The sequence below is a fragment of the Hyla sarda genome, chromosome 4 (genome assembly GCF_029499605.1).
Source record: "Hyla sarda isolate aHylSar1 chromosome 4, aHylSar1.hap1, whole genome shotgun sequence".
Taxonomy (NCBI): domain Eukaryota; kingdom Metazoa; phylum Chordata; class Amphibia; order Anura; family Hylidae; genus Hyla; species Hyla sarda.
The window spans coordinates 233,638,384-233,658,748 of NC_079192.1; the positions used below are offsets into that span (position 1 = coordinate 233,638,384).

Sequence of the window (20,365 nt, forward strand, 5' to 3'; positions counted from 1 at the left end):
TCCATTATTTTGACAGAATGTCTGTCAAAATTGGTCATCAGTTATCATCAGTTGTATTCAGTTATTTCATCCATTGTTTCATGCCCCGTTATTGCTGAATAACGGACGTCAAAATGCAGGAACATAACGGTAGTGTGAAAGGGGCCTAACAGGTATACACAAGACAGCCTCAGTAAGGCCTTGGCTGCCATACTTATCTGTAAGCCTGCATGACTGCATTACAGGGGTTTGGCATTTAACAAAGTGAGTTCATTTTAAAGTAGACTTTTTGCACATCGAAAGTTAAAAATAAATGAATAAAATGAAAAAATTGAACACCCCCCCCCCCCCCCCCCCCCCAAAAAAAAAAAAATTAATAAAATAAGCGCTTAGAAAATTTGAGAATGTTCCCTGGATTACTAGCCTGAATTCAGGAGGTTACTTTCCGCCTCTATTTAGTCAGTGTAAACATGTCTTTAGAGGACATGGTTGCTTGTGACTGTTGATTATTAAGAGGCTAAGCAACTGAAATTGGAACATACAGCAAGAAACAGATAGTTGTCAATCACTTAGGAGTCAGTAGGCAGTTCTATTAATCCCCGAATGAATGAACTACTTAGTCTGCTGAATCAGAACACACAAAATGGATCTGCTCAGCGTATTTTGAACATAGTGCTTGCAGATTAGACTGTGATTATAATATGTTGGTCTCCCTTTAAGTCCAACTATCTGTGACAGTCTTGGTGTGTGTCATAATGCATGCCATAACAGACAAAGTACTGGAGGGTTTAGTTCAGGAAAGACAGCATTATAAATGTTTCCTAGGTAACAAGCTTCAAGGCAGTTTGAAACAGTTTGTCCTTCACTTCCAGATTTCTACTACTTACTAAAGCAGGGGGTGGAAACAATTCATCGGTGAGAAGGTAAAGCAGGAATCATTATGGTTTAAGAGGGATACTTAAATAACATGGTTACACTTTAATTCCCAAAAATTGGAACATAACTTGACATTCATGAAGGAGAACAAAAACACTGCAGGATGACATGTCAACCATCATACTGCACAGTAGACAATTTCACAATTTACAGAGGTGGGGCAGAAATAAGTTAAAGGGGTTATCAGCCATAAGGGGATTTATCCTCCTTGCGCGCGGTCCCGGAGTTTAAAACGGGGTCGCGCCATGAGACCCCACATCACACCGGGTCGGTCCCAGCTGCTAATCATAGCCGGGACCTGGGCTAATAGCGCGCGGCAAAGATAGTTGTGCCGCGCGCTATTAACCCTTCAAAAGCGGCGATCAAAGTTGATAGCCGCGTCAAAAACGAAAGTAAATGCTTCCCGGCAGCTCAGTTGGGCTGATCGGGATTATCGCAATAAAAACGTGATGTCCCAATCAGCTAGGACGCGAGCAGAGGCCCCGTTACCTTGCTCCGTCACGTTCGATCGGGCTACAGGCTTGAGCAATAAACCCCGTATTATGCTGATCCATGCAAAGCTATGGCTTTGCAGGGATCAGTGTAAAAGATCATTGTGTGCAGTGCTATAGCCCCCTATGGGAACTATAACACTTCAAAAAAAAAAATAATAATAAGTTAAGGTCATTTAACCCCTTCCCTAATAAAAGTTTGAATCACCCGCCTTTTCCCATAAAAAAAACAAACTGTGTAAATAAAAACAAACATATGTGGTATCGCCGTGTGCGTAAATGTCCATACTATAAAAAATATATTGTTAATTAAACCGCACGGTCAATGGCGTACACGCAAAAAAAATTCCAAAGTCCAAAATAGCGTATTTTTGGTCACTTTTTATAATCCTAAAAAAAATTAATAAAAAGCAATCAAAAAGTCTGATCAATGCAAAAATCGGACAGATAAAAAATGAACCCTCATACCAACCCGTACGCGGAAAAATGAAAAAATTACAGGGGTCAGAAGATGACAATTTTAAAACATATAAATTTTCCTGCATGTAGTTATGATTTTTTTTCAGAAGTACGACAAAATCAAACCTATATAAGTAGGGTATCATTTTAACCGTATGGACCTACAGAATAAAGAGAAGGTGTCATTTTTACCGGAAAATGCACTGCATAGAAACGGAATGCCTCCAGCTTTCTGACCAGGGTGCCTCCAGCTTTTGCAAAAACAGAATGATCTTCCCCCCCACTGAAGCAAAGACAGGTTCCCTCTTATCACATGTCGAGTGATGTAATATCTCTAGCTGCACTGCAATCTGGGAAAACCAAAGATGACAGTCTTTGTATGCTGTTAAAAATAAACTTTGGGGCAAAAATCACAGAAGAACTGTGAGACCACCATGAAGCATAACAAGGAGACAGGTAGATAAGCATAAGCTCACCGGATAGGCGTCCTTTCCACAGCGCGGCAGGTGTATAGCTACACCAAACAGAGAAGAGAACAGATTACCAGCGTGGAATATGCAGATGATCCTTTATTGAATACAATCAGAAACACAGGAACGGGAAAACATAACGCGTTTCAGGCGTGTACCGCCCTTAGTCTTAGACTAAGGGCCGTGCACGTCTGAAACGAGTTATGTTTTCCTGTGTTTCTGATTTTATTCAATTAAAGGATCATCTTCATATTCCACGCTGGCAATCTGTTCTCATCACCATGAAGCATAGGTACAGACACTATATTATGAACTACGCTAACTTTACAGCCCCATGTAGCATAGTCAAATAAAAAAAAAATCCTGGAAAGTGCAAAGATTGCTACTTTACTATACAATCCCTCGACAAGGTCATTAATAAATATATTAAATAGAATAGGACCCAAAACTGACCCCTGTGATACCCCACTAGTAACAGTCACCCAATCAGAATTAACCCCTTCCCACTATTGGACGTATGCATACGTCCAGGCGAATTACACGTTCGCGCAAATGGACGTATGCATACGTCCAAGCGATCTCCTGCTCTGCCGCGGGCAGCGCAGGAGATCGCGGGTGGGACTCAGCTGTCAATCACAGCCGGAGTCCCACCGTAGCTGCCGGGGCCGCGATCGCGCCAGTCCCGGCAGCATTAACCCCATAGATGCCGTGATCAGTTCTGATCACGGCATCTATGGTGTTTGCAGGGGGAGCGCTCTCCCCCTGCCCATCAACGGTGGCTCCGCGATAAAGTAAGGGGGATCGAGGGTGTCCAAGACACCCTCGATCCCCCTTGAAGAGATAGGAGTGAGGTGGCAGGGTTGCCACCCCTCCTATCCCTGCTATTGATCGGCCGAGCGACCGACCAATAGCAGACTGGGGGCGGGGGGGGGTTAAAGTTCGGTTCCCCCCCGCTATGCCCACCCATCGGTGTCCGGGCACAGCGGGGGGAACCGTGTAGTAGCGGCGGTCACTTACCCGGCGGCGGCTGTGATCACGGCGGCGGTGGAGGCGAGTATGACGCCGCGTGTCCGGGAGTCTGTTGCCTAGCAACATCTGCAGGGCGACAGTTTAGAGAGTGGTCTCTAAACTGTCGCCCTCCAGATGTTGCAAAACTACAACTCCCACCATGCCTTGACAGCTGTTTGCTGTGTTGGCATGCTGGGAGTTGTAGTTTTGCAAGATTTAGAGGGGTTCAGGCTAGAGATCACTGACAGTGGTCTCTAAATTGTAGCCCTCCAGATGTTACAAAACTACAACTCCCAGCATGCCCAGACAGCAGTTTGCTGTCTTAGCATGCTGAGATTTGTAGTTTTGCAACATCTGGAGGGCCACAGTTTAGAGACCACTGTCAGTGATCTCCTGCCTGAACCCCTCTAAATCTTGCAAAACTACAACTCCTAGCATTCAGGAACAGCAAATGGCTGTCTCGGCATGCTGGGAGTTGTACTTGCGTGCCTCCAGCTGTTGCATAACTACATCTCCCAGCATTCCCTTTGGCAATCAGTACATGCTGAGAGTTGTAGTTCTGCAACAGCTGGAGGCACACTGGTTGGGAAATACCGAGTTAGGTAATAGGTTCTATTACCTAACTCAGTATTTTCCAACCAGTGTGCCTCCAGCTGTTGCAAAATTACAACTCCCAGCATGCACGTTCTGTCAGTGCATGCTGGGAGTTGTAGTTTTGCCCCCCCCCCCCCTCCCATGTGAATGTACAGGTTACATTCACACTGGCGGCGGATTACAGTGAGTTCCCTGCTTCAAGTTTGAGCTGCAGCAGCCGCAGCTCAAACTCCTAGCGGGAGACTCAGTGTAATCCGCCGTCAGTGTGAATGTAACCTAAAAACACTACACTAACATAAAATAAAGAGTAAAACACTATATATACACACACGTACACTGCCCCCCCCACCACCCCTTCCCCCCCAATAAAAATGAAAAACGTATCCTACAGCAGTGTTTCCAAAACGGAGCCTCCAGCTGTTGCAAAACAAAAACTCCCAGCATTTCCGGACAGCCATTGACTGTCCAAGCATGCTGGGAGTTTAGCAACAGCTGGAGGCACCCTGTTTGAGAATCACTGGCGTAGAATACCCCTATGTCCACCCCTATGCAAATCCCTAATTTGGGCCTCAAATGCGCATGGCGCTCTCACTTTGGAGCCCTGTCGTATTTCAAGGCAACAGTTTAGGGCCACATATGGGGTATCGCCGTACTCGGGGGGGGCTTTTTCTCCTTTTACCCCTTATGAAAAGGTAAAGTTGGGGTCTACACCAGCATGTTAGTGTAAAAAAAAAACATTTTTGTACACTAACATACTGGTGTTGCCCCATACTTTAAAATTTCACAAGCGGTAAAAGAAAAAAAGCCTCCAAAATTTGTAACACAATTTTTCCTGAGGACGGAGATACCCCATATGTGGGCGCAAAATGTTCTGGGGACGCACAACAAGGCTCAGAAGGGAGAGTGCACCATGTAAATTTGAGGTCTAAATTGGTGATTTGCACAGGGGTGGCTGATTTTACAGCAGTTCTGACATAAGTGCAAAACAATAAATACCCATGTGACCCCATTTTGGAAAATACACCCCTCACGGAATGTAACAAGGGGTACAGTGAGCATTTAAACCCCACAGGTGTTTGACAGATCTTTGAAACAGGGGTCTGTGAAAATGAAAAATAAAATTTTTAATTTGCACAGCCCACTGTGGGGCTGTAGGGTGTAAATTCTCCCTGCACCCCTTATTACCTTACGTGAGGGGTGTAGTTTTAAAAATGGGGTCACATGTGGGGGGGTCCACTGTTCTGGCACCACGGGGGGGGCTTTGGTAATGCACATGGCCATATTCTCTCTCCAAAAGCTCAATGATGCTCCTTCTCTTCTGAGCATTGTAGTTCGCCCCCAGTGCACTTCACGTCCACTTATTGGGTATTTCCATACTCAGAAGAGATGGGGTTACAAATTTTGGGGGGTATTTTCTGCTATTATCCCTTGTAAAAATGTTAATTTGGGGGAAAACAAGCATTTTAGTGTAAAAAAAATATTTTTTTTTTTACATATGCAAAAGTCGTGAAACACCTGTGGGGTATTAAGGTTCACTTAACCCCTTGTTACGTTCCCCGAGGGGTCTAGTTTCCAAAATGGTATGCCATGTCGTTTTTTTTTTTTGCTGTCCTGGCACCATAGGGGCTTTCTAAATGCGACATGCCCCCGAGCAAAATTTGCTCTCAAAAAGCCAAATATGACTCCTTCTCTTCTGAGCATTGTAGTTCGCCCGTAATGCACTTCAGGTCAACTTATGGGGTACCTCCATACTCAAAAGAGATGGGGTTACAAATTTTGGGGGGTATTTTCTGCTATTAACCTTAGCAAAAATGTGAAATTTGGGGGGAAACACACATTTTAGTGAAAAATTATAATTTTTTTTTTACATATGCAAAAGTCATGAAACACCTGTGGGGTATTAAGGCTCACTTAATTCCTTGTTACGTTCCTCAAGGGGTCTAGTTTCCAAAATGGTATGCCATGTTTTTTTTTTTTTTTTTTGCTGTTTTGGCACCATAGGGGCTTCCTAAATGCAACATGCCCCCAAAAAACCATTTCAGAAAAACGTACTCTCCAGAATCCCCTTGTCGCTCCTTCGCTTCTGAGCCCTCTACTGCGCCCGCCGAACAATTTACATAGACATATGAGGTATGTGCTTACTCGAGAGAAATTGGGCTACAAATTCAAGTATAAATTTTATCCTTTTACCCCTTGTAAAAATTCAAAAATTGGGTCTACAAGAACATGCAAGTGTAAAAAATGAAGATTTTGAATTTTCTCCTTCACTTTGCTGCTTTTCCTGTGAAACACCTAAAGGGTTAAAACACTTACTGAATGTCATTTTGAATACTTTGGGGGGTGCAGTTTTTGTAATGGGGTCATTTATGGGGTATTTCTAATATGAAGACCCTTCAAATCCACTTCAAACCTGAACTGGTCCATGAAAAATAGCGAGTTTGAAAATTTTGTGAAAAATTGTAAAATTGCTGCTGAACTTTGAAGCCCTCTGGTGTCTTCCAAAAGTAAACACTTGTCAATTTTATGATGAAAATATAAAGTAGACATATTGTATATGTGAATCCAAAAAAAAAATATTTGGAATATCCATTTTCCTTACAAGCAGAGAGCTTCAAAGTTAGAAAAATGCAAAATTTTAAATTTTTTCATCAAATTTTGGGATTTTTCACCAAGAAAGGATGCAAGATACCACAAAAATTTACCACTATGTTAAAGTAGAATATGTCACGAAAAAACAATCTCGGAATCAGATTGATAAGTAAAAGCATTCCAGAGTTATTAATGTTTAAAGTGACAGTGGTCAGATGTGCAAAAAAGGGTTGCGTCCTAGAGGTGAAAATGGGCTGTGTCCTTAATAACCACCCTGTTTCCTATCACTTAGCCAGTTACTTACCCACTTACACACATTCTCCCCCCAGTCCAATCCTTCGAAAAATAAAGATATACAACAACCAGAGATTCCCCCTAGTTCAGTCTGGAGCTCAACTCCTCATAAAAGCTGATCAGGTTAGTTTAACAGGACAGATCCTTCATAAACCCATGCTGATATGGGGTCATGCTATTATGGAGTCTCTTGATAAAAATAAATGTATCTCAGAAAACCATCAAACAATTTACATACAACTGAGGTTAAACTAACAGGCCTGTAATTCCCCTTTTTTTAAATATTAGCACCACATTTGCTATGCACCAGTCCTGGGGAACCATCCCTGTCACTATAGAGTCGTTGAATATTAGAAACAGGGGTCTGTATTACTTTACTATTTTTTTGTAGGCAGCACTGTACTTCTTCCTGGGTTAGACAGGTGACCTGTACTGGGGAGTTTATGTTATCTCGCTGTATTTCACCGGGCATTTCATTTTCCTCTGTGAATACAGTGGAGAAGCCCGTTTAATATATTTGCTTTTTCCTGATCCCAGTCTATAATCTCTTAAAATACAGTCATGGCCGTAAATGTTGGCACCCCTGAAATTTTTCAAGAAAACTAAGTATTTATCACAGAAAAAGATTGCAGTAACATGTTTTGATATACACATGTTTATTCCCTTTGTGTGTATTGGAACAAAACCAAAAAAGGGAGGAAAAAAAAAGCTAATTGGACATAATGTCACACCAAACTCCAAATATGGGCTGGACAAAATTATTGGCACCCTTCACTTAATATTTGGTTGCACACCCTTTGGACAAAATAACTGAAATCAGTGGCTTCCTATAACCATCAATAAGCTTCTTACACCTCTCAGCCGGAATGTTGGACCACTCTTCCTTTGCAAACTGCTCCATGTCTCTCTTATTTTCCCAACAGCAATTTTAAGATCTTTCCGCAGGTGTTCAATGGGATTTAGATTTGGACTCATTGATGACCACTTGAGAACTCTCCAGCGCTTTGTTGCAATCCATTTCTGGGTGCATTTGGACATATTTTTGGGGTCATTGTCCTGCAGGAAGACCCAAGATCTCGAACGCAAACCCAGCTTTCTGACACTGGGCTGTACAAAGCGACCCAAAATCCGTTGGTAATCCTCAGATTTCATGATGCCTTGCACACATTCAATGCACCCAGTGCCAGACGCAGTAAAAAAAAAAAAAAAAAAAACATAATTGAACCTCCACTATATGTCACTGTAGGGATTGTGTTCTTTTCTTTGTAGGCCTCATTCCATTTTTGGTAAACAGTAGAATGATGTTCTTTACCAAAAAGCTTTATCTTGGTCTCATCTGTCCACAAGACATTTTCCTAGAAGGATTTTGGCTTAATCAAGTTAACTTTTTACGTCTCCGTGTAAGCAGTGGGGTCCTCCTCAGTCTCCTGCCATAGTGTTTAATTTAATTTAAATGTCAATGGATAGTGTCAGCGTGAACTATCCATTGACATTTATGCTCCCTGAGCCTGCAGGACAGCTTGAATATCTTTAGAACTTGTTTGGGGCTGCTTATCCACCATCCGGACTCTCCTGGGTTGACACCTTTCATGAATTTTTCTCTTCCGTCCACGCACAGAGAGATTAGCTAAAGTGCCATGGGTTGCAAACTTCTTGATAATGTTGCGGACAAAGGCAAATCTAGATCTCTGGAGATGAACTTGCAACCTTGAGATTGTTGATATTTTTCCACAATGTTTGGTTCTCAAGTCCTCAGACAGTTTTCTTCTCCTCTTTCTGTTGTCCATGCTTAGTGTGGCACACACAGACACACAATGCAAAGATTAAGTGAACTTCTCTCCTTTTTATCTGCTTTCAGGTGTGATTTTTATATTGCCCACACCTGTTACTTTCCCCAGGTGAGTTTAAAAGAGCATCACATGCTTGAAACAATGTAATATTTCCACAATTTTGAAAGGGTGCCAATAATTTTGTCCAGCCCATTTTTTGAGTTTGGTGTGACATTATATCCAATTTGCTTTTATATCTCCTTTTTTGGTTTAGTTCCAATACACACAAAGGGAATAAACATGCGTATAGCAAAACATGTGTTACTGCAATCCTTTTCGTTGAGAAATACTTCATTTTCTTGAAAAATTTCAGGGGTGCCAACATTTACGGCCATGACTGTATAATAGCTGGAAGCAGCAGAAGACCAATTGGAACCTGGCAAGGAGGCAGGTAAGGACCCTCCCGCCGTCCTCTCAGCTGATCAGGACACCACGATTTTAACGCGGTGGTCCAGATCAGCACCGCTGAGCTGCCGGCATACTTTTACTTTTGTTTTAGACGCCGCAATCAACTTTCATCAGTGTCTAAAGCGATAATGCCAGGCATAAGCCCAATCGGCGGTGCCCGGCATTAACCCTGGGTCCTGGCTGCTGGTTGCAGTCAGGACCCACCGGGTTTGAAGCGTGCTCAGCTTGTGAGCACGCTTCAAATCCTGGTAACAGGTCCAGAGTGTACATGTATGCCTTTGGTCCTTAACCTTTTGGGGATGACGGGCGTACAGGTACGCCCTAGAGTCCCGGTACTTCAGTATATACATAAGCAAGAAGGAGAATCCAGCACTGCAGGTCCAAAGCAAGTATATACACTAACATGGCAACACCCTCCACAAGTGCTAATATCAGAAACTAACTATTAAAAATTAGTTTTATGGAAAAAATACATTTAATTCTTACCTGTGGAGTTCCTACAAAAAACACATTGGAGAGATTTATCAAAACCTGTGCAGAGGAGGAGTGGTGCAGTTGCCCAGAGCAGGTGTGTTTCATTCTTAAACACACCTCTAAAAAAATGGGGGGGGGAGGGATCTGATTGGTTGCTATGGTCAACTGCCACACTTTCTCTGCAAAGGTTTGTATAAATCTCCCCCATTATGTCTAAGGGCATGTTTACATTTACTTGATTTTGGCATCTATGTCGATAAACCAGAGAGGTATGCTGACATATACAGCAGCATACATGAGCCACACCTATTGTATTCAAGGGACAGTAGTCTACTAGTGACTACACCCAGTTTATTTTCGAGGCATATACTGTTTTTCAAGGCCTGATCCTTTTGCTTTACCTGACACTGGAGTCTCTCCTCTTCCCAATGGAAACATGTGAACACTTGTCCAAGACCACCATGGCTGCTTCTAACAGCTATATCTTTCCCCTGAAGTCTGCTGTCGACTTAGCCTTCACTTTTTATAGTAGCCCTTCACTATGCTAGGACAAGCATCTAGGAGTGCCATACAACGTACCATATACCGTGCCTCTTAAAAACAATAATGCCACACTGTGCACCATGAAAATCACTCCACAAACTAAAGGCTACACAGTAAGATCCCTAGAGCGATGATCAGACCGTGAGGAGGGGCCCTCCTGCCATCCTCTCAGCTAATCAGCCTGACTGAGCAGCCAGGATCAATAATTTATTTATTTATTTTTTACATTTTAGATGCAGTGATAAACTTTGATTGCAGTGTCTAAGGAGTTAAAGCAGAGATTTTTTTTTCTCCATTTTGCAATACATGGGGCTGTAAGCACTGTAACCTGTACTTTTTATCTATATTTCTTTTTGTTTAAATGGGACTTTAATATCAGAAAAAATATGCAACTTTGGCATTTGGTAAATTAATTTTTTATGTTTACGCTATTCACAGTGCAGTTTTATTATCAAATTTTATTAGTTTGGACATTTCCACATGTGGCATACCAAATGTCACATTTTTTGCTGACTTTTCTTGAAAAATGGCAAAAGGGGGTTGATTTAACCCCTTAAGGACGCAGGACTTAAATGTACGTCCTGGTGCGGTGGTACTTAACACTCCATGACATACATTTGCGTCCTGTGCATAACCGCGGGCATCGGAGCGATGCCCGTGTCATGCGCGGCTGATCCCGGCTGCTGATCGCAGCCAGGGACCCGCCGGCAATGGCTGACGCCCGCGATCTCGCAGGCGTCCGCCATTAACCCCTCAGATGCCGGGATCAATACAGATCCCGGCATCTGCGGCAGTACGCGATTTCAATGAATGATCGGATCGCCCTGTCAGACACCTGTGGGGCGTAAATGCTCACTGTACCCCTTATTACATTCAGTGAGGGGTGTCTTTTTCAAAATGGGGTCACATGTGAGAAGGGGGGGGGGGGTCCATTGTTCTGGAACTATGGGGGCTTCGTAAAGACACGTGGCCTTCAATTCCGGACAAATTTTCTCTCCAAAAGCCCAATGGCGCTCCTTCTCTTCTGAGCATTGTAGCGCGCCAGCAGAGCACTTTACATCCACATATGGGGTATGTTCTTACAAATTTTGGTGGGCTTTTTTCCTATTTTCTCTTGTGAAAATGAAAAATTTAGGGTAACACCAGCATTTTAGTGAAAAAAATGTTTTCTTCATTTTCCCATCCAAATGTTACGAAAATTTGTCAAACACCTGTGGGGTGTTAAGGCTCACTATACCCCTTGTTACGTTCTGTGAGGGGTGTAGTTTCCAAAATAGGGTCACAAGTGGGTATTTATTTTTTTGCGTTTAGGTCAGAATCGCTGTAAAATCAGCAACCCCTGTGCAAATCACCAATTTAGGCCTCAAATGTACATGGTGTGCTCTCACTCCTGAGCCTTGTTGTGCACCTGCAGAGCTTTTTATGCCCACATAATTAGTATTTCCATACTCAGGAGAAATTGCGTTACAAATTTTGGGGGTCTTTTTTTCCTTTTACCGCTTGTGAAAATAAAAAGTATGTTAGTGTAACATTTTTCATTTTTTTTTACACTAACGGGCTGGTGTAGCCCCCAACTTTTCCTGTTCATAAGGGGTAAAAGGAGAAAAAGCCCCCCTCAAAATTTGTAGTGCAATTTGTAGTGCAAGTACAGAAATAACCCATATGTGGCCCTAAACTGTTTCCTTGAAATACGACAGGGCTCCAAAATGAGAGCGCGCCATGCGCATTTGAGGACTAAATTAGGGATTGCATAGGGGTATTCTACGCCAGTGATTCCCAAACAGGGTGCCTCCAGCTGTTGCTAAACTCCCAACATGCCTGGACAGTGGCTGTCCGAAAATGCTGGGAGTTGTTGTTTTGCAACAGCTGGAGGCTCCCTTTTGGAAACACTGTCGTACGATAAGTTTTTCATTTTTATTGGGGGGGGGGGGGGGGGGGGAACAGTGTAAGGGTGGTGCATATGTAGTGTTTTACCCTTTATTTTGTGTTAGTGTAGTGTTTTTAGGGTACACTCACACGGGCGGAGGTTTACAGTGAGTTTCCCGCTAGGAGTTTGCGCTGCGGCAAAAAATTTTTGTCACAGCTCATACTTGAAGCGGGAAACTCACTGTAAACCCGCCCGTATAAATGTACCCTGTACATTCACATGGGGGGGGGGGGGGGGACACAAATCTCCAGCTTTTTCAAAACTACAACTCCAAGCATGTACTGACAGACCGTGCATGCTGGGAGTTGTACTTTTGCAACACCTGGAGGCACACTGGTTGGAAAACCTTGAGTTAGGTTCTGTTACCTAACTCAGTAATTTCCAACCAGTATGCCTCCAGCTGTTGCAAAACTACAACTCCCAGCATGTACTGATCGCCGAAGGGCATGCTGGGAGATGTAGTTATGCAACAGCTGGAGGTACGCAATTACAACTCCCAGCATGCTGAGACAGCTGTTTGCTGTTTGGGCATGCTGGGATTTGCAGTCTTGCAACATCTGGAGGGCTACAGTTTAGAGACCACTGCACAGTGGTATCAAACTGTAGCCCTCCAGATGTTGGTAGGCTACTCACCGGCTTCCATAGGAGCCAGGGAGCCGCATCACTGTCCTCTTCTGCCACGGATCACAGCTGCCAATCACCACCCGCTGTCGCCGCCAATGATTAAGTCGAAATTCGACGCCGGTCCTCGACGGTTTCCCTGTTCTGCCCGGCCTACTGTGGGTGGGTAGAACGAGGAAACGGAAAGTTATCCCCCCCCCCCCGATCTGCTATTGGTCATCGCTTTTTGACGACCAATAGCAGGGATAGGAGGGGTGGCACCCCTGCCACCTCACTCCTATCCCTTCAGGTGGATCATGGGTGTCTTTGACAACCCCGATCCCCCTTATTTTCTGGGTCACCGGAGACCCGTGTGACCCGGAATCGCCACAAATCACTTGTGTGAATTCACCGGTGATCGCTGACATGAGGGGGGTCTGATGACCCCCCCCGGGCATTTGCAGGGGGTGCCTGCTGATAGATATCATCAGTCACCCCGGTCCTGTCCCTGCCCACTGCACGGCAGGGACCGAAATTCCCATGGTCGTATGCGCATGTCATTGGTCCTTAACTACCAGGTAGCTAGTACGTCCTTGGTCCTTAAGGGTTTAATAGTTTTTTGTCACATTTTATTACTTTTTTAATGTGATGTGACCAAACTCATCAATTTTTGCGTTTATGCGATTCACACAGCAGGATCAGAAAAAAAATAATTTAATAGTTGAGCACGTGACGATACCAAATATGTTTCTTTTTATCATTTTTTATATGGAATATGTGAAAAGGAAGGTTTTAAACTTTTACGGAAAAAGTTAATGGATGTTTTTTAAACTTATAAAATTTTGGAATAATAATGGCGCAGGGGGCATCAGTATGTGCCGCAATCAGAGCACCAGAGGGGGGGGGGGAATATAACGACGCAGGGAGCATCAGAGGGAGGGGAATAGAATGACGCAGGGAGCATCAGAGGGGAGGAATATAATGACAAGGAGCATCAGAGGGGGGGGAATATAATGGGTAAGGAGGGGGAATATAATGACAAAGGGAGCATCAGGGGGAATATAATAGTGCAGGGGGCATCAGAGGGGGATTATAATGGCGCAGGGGGGAATATAATGACGCAGGGGCATCGGGGGGGAATATAATGACGCAGGGGAATATGATGGCGCAGGGGGCATCAGAGGGGGGGAATATAATGGCGCAGGAGGCATCAGAGGGGGGATTATAATGGCGCAGGGGCATCAGAGGGGGGGGGAATATAATGAAGCAGGGGCATCAGAGGGGGGGGGAATATAATGACGCAGGGAGCATAAGGGGGGGGATATAATGACGCAGGGAGCATCAGAGGGGGGGGGGGAATATAATGACGGAGGCAGCATCAGAGGGGGGGGGGGGGGGGGGGGGGGGGAGAGATATATTGGCCCTACTTGATCCCTACCTTATAAAGGGACATTCCTACCTGAAGGGGGACTACCTACTTAAAGGAATACTGTAGTACAAAATAACTTATCCCCATAAGTGATAGATCGCGGGGGTCTGACCACTGGGACAACCCCCCCCATCTCTTGTATGAGGCCCCAGCAGATGGCATGAAGGGAATGTACTTACTTATCAGGGCAGGGACCCTATCCACCTAATGGGCTGACATACTGGTCTGCCTATCAAGTTTTTATTGATAAAACACCTTATTTACATACTATTTGGGTTAAAATTCTTTTGTACCCGGACAGGTGGATTTTTATGAGGTACAAGTAGATTCTGCTCCGTTTTAGTCCCTTGGACTAAGTAGTTTGTTATTTTTATTTTTATTTCCACACCCCTGATTATATATATCTTTGAAAAGTAGCACTTTTTGTATTGTGCCTGGGGATGGAATAAAATTTCACCTGGATTCATTTACTCCTGTGTGCTGCCGTCTGTTCCTATGGATATATATATATATATATATATATATATATATATATATATATATATATATAGATATATAGATATATATACACACACACACACACGCACGCACACACATATCCTGTGTTATGAAGCAGTTAAGATAATACGAGAATCTGCAAAAAATAAATACCTAAATATCTGTTCTAGGTGTTGACAGTTAGCAGTCCAGGAGATAAGCTACCAGAATTTGACCAGTTACTGCTACTTTACCTACTTACTGCAGTATCTAAATAGAAGATTGTTTCTTTCTGTAATCAAAGTAAAATTACCAACCTTTAACCCTCTCAAGATTTGATATACAAGAAATTGAATTCGATCTTCTGACAGTTTCTCATGTTTCATTATCTTTCCGAGGTCGGTGCCCATGAAAGGCATAACTAGGTAACTGTTTAAAAAAAAAAAAAAAAAGGGACATAGGAAGCTATAAATACACATGAAACAAATGCATCAGTCAGATAAGAAAAGGGCATTACATTTATTATTTGAAATAAAACGATTTTAGTTTACCTGTAGTAACTACTACTATATTTACAAATATTGTATAAGAAACACTTAGAAATAAAATTGATCACATATTTAAAAAGTTGCAATATTCCTTAAGTTTCTGTAGGCAACTTACACGCTTCAAAACACACACCTATGAGGCTATAAGTAAGGCACTAGGCTAAAAACATGTAAACCGGCAACATGAGCTTCTTGAATATCATTACTTTTATAATATGTGATATATTAAATTGGGATTTTATAGGGAATTCCATATGCTGCTGGATTATTTTTTTGTTTTAACAGATCTTGTTCAACTAATTTTTCATCTGTTGGTATCTGCTTAATACAGGTTACAATAGACAGGACAATGCACACATTACATATTTCAGCCTACTTTAGCTGTCACCACAGGAACTGTAAATCCTTTTCTTATAATTAATGCTTATTGTGATTCTTTTGGGCTGATGAAAATAAAAAAATTAAAAAACTAATTCTACTAACTACATAAACAAATTATACTAAAAAGTGTACTTTTTTGTTCCCCCAAGGAAACTTCAAGCAGCGATCGTTTGATCACTTCTATAAGGCTTTGAAATACATCGTATTTCAAAGCATTACTGCCTGTCACTATTACACTGGCAGGCAAACTGTGGCATGGCCTAACAGGCAGATGCCTATGGCACAACTGGGGGGGGGGGGGGGGTTTACAGGTGTCATAGTGACAGATTGGCTAATTGTGATGCCATCATGAAATGTCAATGACAGAAGTGGGGATTCTCTTCCTTTTGTTAAAATTTTTTTTTTTTTAAATGTATGTGCCACAATCACAGCATCTAAGGGGTTACAAATGGAGACTCACTCTGAGTCTTTGATCAGTGAGTGCCCTGATGCCCAGAGCCTTATGCAACATCCTGGGCAAATGGAATGCACAGAGCTGCAATTAAAGTCTGAAGTGATGATGTAACTGTAAAAATGCTATAAAAAGTTGTCCCCTTAATTGCAGCTGGAAAAACACTACACGGCAGCCGTTAAAACATGACTGAATATATAATAAAACTCATTTACCACATTACACAGAAATGGGCAAATGGATATTTCAAAAAACATTTAAAAATAGAAACATAAGAAGGAGAAGATGGACAGTGTATGAATAGGACAAGTAGGGCTCTGTGCAGTGAGGATCTGTGACATGCTATGGCAGTGTTTCCCAACCAGGGTGCCAAAGGCTGTCCAGGCATGCTAGGAGTTGTAGTTTAGCAACATCTGGAGGCACCCTGGTTGGGAAACACTGTGCTATGGGCTCAAACATGAGGATGATTGACAAGCCAGGAGCCTGCACAGAGCCCTGCCCTCACTTCCTATATTTGAACCTCACTTCCTATATTTGAATGAGACGGAACAGCGGGAAACACGTGCAAAGTGTCCATAGCATACGTAGGGATGTCGACATGGTTACCTCACGATAGTAGTGGGGTACCAAGACTGCAGCCACGAAAGGAATTGCAGATATCCAAATGTCCGGCAGTATGGAAAACAGGTTCAGCACCCAACGGCGTGTCACAACGATGCCCTAAGCAGACCAATGTTACAACTGTAGAAAGGGGAACTGAGTGTGCTGCTGTTGCTGCGAAGGTGCAAAGAGCCTGCAGAAAACTCCCACACCCCATCTCTCAATGGTGCAACACACCAGCACTGTGGTCACTGACGAAAGAGAAGGATGCATGTGGTGCAGGAAACATGCAGGCAGTGTCTGGCTTACAGATATAAAAGGTCCAATGAACCCACATTTTGTCGGAACTTCACATTGAAAATAAGTCACCGAACTGCAGCCTGAGTGGCAGGAATAGGGGAGGGGAGGGGGGGGGGGGGGGTAACCTGGTGAATTAGAAAACCATGCAAACACATTCTGGCTAATTTGGCATAGGGACCGCGGACACACCGGGTCCAGCATTCAGAATCACACAGTGTAAGTGGGTTACCAGCCCTCAGATGTGAGAGCGGCAGGCATGTGGAGAGGACTTTGGAAAATAGGGAACACTGCGAACCACTATATGGTGAATTGTATATGGCCCACAGCTTGGCAGTGGGTTACCTAAACTTCTGCCACGGAGCGGGCCACGTATGGTAGGTGACCCAACGTAGTAGTCTGACTGACTGGTATAGCATTCCTGAAGGCACAGAGCCACTCCTTCGAACGCTCCCACAGAAAGTGGGGTACTGATGTGCAACCGATCCGACGGGCGACCTGGTGGTGTAGGAGACCATGCAGACGAATGTCCGGCTGTCTGGCATCAGTCCTGTGTACCTGCAGGGACACTTCCAGATTCCTTCCACCAGCAGAGAGATACAGGAAACTCCAGCCATGCATGTAGCCACCTGGAGATGGTAGACTGCGGCAGAAACCGTGCAGACAACAATTTGGCTTAACAAGTACTGGCACTGGTGAAAAGGAGACAACAGCCAGATAGGCGATTACTGTGCCCCAGAATGACTGGTTTGGCGGTGGGTCAGTAATGGTTTGGGGTGGCATTTCTTTGGGGGGGGCCACACAGCCCTCCATGTTCTTGCTAGAGGTAGCCTGACTGCCATTAGGTGCAGAGATAAGATCCTCAGACCCCTTGTGAGACCATATGCTGGTGCAGTTGGCCCTGGGTTCCTCCTAATGCAAGACAATGCTAGACCTCATGTGGCTGGAGTGTGTCAGCAGTTCCTGCAAGAGGAAGGCATTGATGCCATGGACTGGTGCGCCCATTCCCCAAACCTGTCTAGCTCCATCCACCAACACCACGTTGCACCACAGACTGTCCAGGAGTTTGCTTATCAGGAGCATGCCCAGGCATTGTAGGGAGGCCATACAGGCACCTGGAGGCCACACACACTACTGAGCCTCATTTTGACTTGTTTTAAGGACATTACATCAAAGTTGGATCAGCCTGTAGTGTGGTTTTCCACTTAGATTTTGAGTGTGACTCCATATCCAGACCTCCATCGGTTCATAAATTTGATTTCCATTGATCATTTTTGTGTGATTTTTTTGTCAGCACATTCAACTATGTTCATACGATTAGTTCATTCATTCAGATCTAGGATGTGTTATCTTCGTGTTCCCTTTATTTATTTGAGCTGCGTATTTAAAAAATAAATTAATAAAAATAAAAAAATAAAAATATTTTATATCTAATTTTTTTTTAGATTAGTTTTTTCCTCGTTCCTCCTCCTGCACTGCAGGAGAGGGGAAGGAGGGAAGAGCTATGCCGACACCCCCACCTCCGTAATGGCAATCACCAGGGGAGGAGAAATACAAACCCACTTACTACCCAGGAGAGGGGGCGGGAGACAGAGATATACTCCGGTCCCCGTCCAGCAACACTGCTGCCAGCACCTGTGAGAGAAAGGAGGGCGGAGCTACCTTTCCTCCCAGCCATAATGGCTGCTGGCTGGGGAGATAAAATAAAACTTCCGTGTCCCGCTCGGGAAGAGAGGGGATGAGGGCGGAGCTAAGCTCCGAGTCCCTGTCCAGCCAGCCCCTGCTGCTACTGCGCTACAGTGCACTGACGGCATGAATAGTGTAGGCGTCTGCTGGGAAGCAGCTGGCACCAGAGAGCGAATGGGTGTGCAGCTGCCTCACAGGAGCGACGAGCGCTGTAGAAGCGCCTGCTGCTTCGAGCCGGGGGAAGGGGGGGGGGGGGGGGTACACAGCGGTGCCAGGCTGGGAGTGCTCCCGCGGGGCTGGAGGAGACTACAGCCCTGAACTAACCTGAATACAACCTCTGACATCCCTGTTAGCACTAATGACCCCTGAGAATGGTTGCCACTACTCCCGTCCTATTGACAGGTGAGACTACTGGTGGAAAATCCAGACCCCATTTAAGATCGGGACCATGGCCCCTGAAATTGCCCCGTTGAGGATCGGCATATCCTCAACCACAAGTGCCAGTTCACAAAGTGACTGCGCTAACAGAGACCCAGGGAGAATATTAACCCCTTATATCCTGCCACAGGCCCTGCCGGGAGGGGGGGGGCGACATACTCACCCGTGGACTCCATTTTCATATACTCAACCAGGACTCTTCAGCAAGCTTATAGCCACGCTGCAGCATGCCAGGCTGCCATAGCGAGGCGAGCAGGGGCAGTGGGGGATCGCACCCAGGGTACAACCTCCAGGCACTGGCCATTGGCAATAAGGGCTTGACAGCCCAAACTCTTATGTTCATTGCCCCTTTGTCGCATGTGGGAGATCAGGTAGCACCATGCTCCTGTCGCCCAACCTAGAAAAATAACAAAAAGTAAAAAAAATAAATACCTAACTATACGTACTTAACTAGAAAATAATAAACAAGGTCTGGGGAGCTCCCAGACCTGTGTCTTGCCTCCTACTGACACTAGCTAAAACTGATTACCTCACGTCCAGTGGGCAGGCATATCCTGCCAGGGAGGAGAAGACTTTTTTTTCCTAGTGTCAGCGCCTCCTTGTGGCAAGAGCATATACCCATCAGTATCGGTGTCCCCCAATGAAGAGTGACCGAGAAATGGACCTATTCAGCACTTCTCCCAAGTGGGACTCCAGATGTAGGAAGTATTATTAAATTCAAACCTTTATTCCATAGTACATATGACGCGTTTCGATTAAGGACCTAACTTCATCAGATGTGCATATATGCATCCGTAATCCTACTTGGTTTACAAAATGGACCTGTTCTGCTTTTCTCCCATCAGTTGGTAATGGTTGTTCCCGTACTACAGCATGTGACTTCTGAGGTCACTGATCGGCAGTAGCTGCCAAATGCCGGCCAGTAGTAAAGAAACAGCAGGGCACTAAATGGAGATTTTATTTCAGATTCCCAGAGGATTGGACAGGTGAGTTCAATTTGTTGGTTTTTATTATTTTTGTTGGTTTTATTTCTTAACAACTTAGATAATCCCTTTAAGTTACATAATTGGAATGGTTAAAAAAGAAAAAAAAAAAACATGTCCAAGTTCAACCAAAGGAGGAGAGAAGATGTTGATGTAGGTGTAGAGTATGAAAAACTTAAAGTACAATAGTTCTATACTTCTATATAAGCGTTAACACCATTTTATTTTACACCAAGAATTTGAGTAAGCCTTTTTTTGAAGTGCTTGTCTAAGTTTGCTGAGACCAGTTCTGAGGTTGACTATTACACAGATTCACAGGGGGGAATTTATCATTATATATACACAGTTTTCACTGTCTATATTGCGCAAACTTTTTTGCGCAATTCCGTTTTTTGCCTTTTTTTTGCGCAATTTTTGATATAACTTTACAAGTGGAATTCTGCAATTCTGCAAATATACACCATCAAGGAGGAC

At 44.0% G+C, this 20,365-nt stretch overlaps 1 protein-coding gene across 1 annotated transcript in view; it reads right to left on the reverse strand.

The window, feature by feature from the left end:
• MAPK12 (mitogen-activated protein kinase 12) overlaps positions 1-20,365 on the reverse strand; it is a 183,800-nt gene that overhangs the window by 76,762 nt on the left and 86,673 nt on the right. Inside the window, exon 4 of the mRNA XM_056573755.1 lies at positions 14,825-14,936. Coding sequence (XP_056429730.1) covers positions 14,825-14,936 — 112 coding nt within the window. The remainder of the gene's footprint in view (positions 1-14,824; positions 14,937-20,365) is intronic.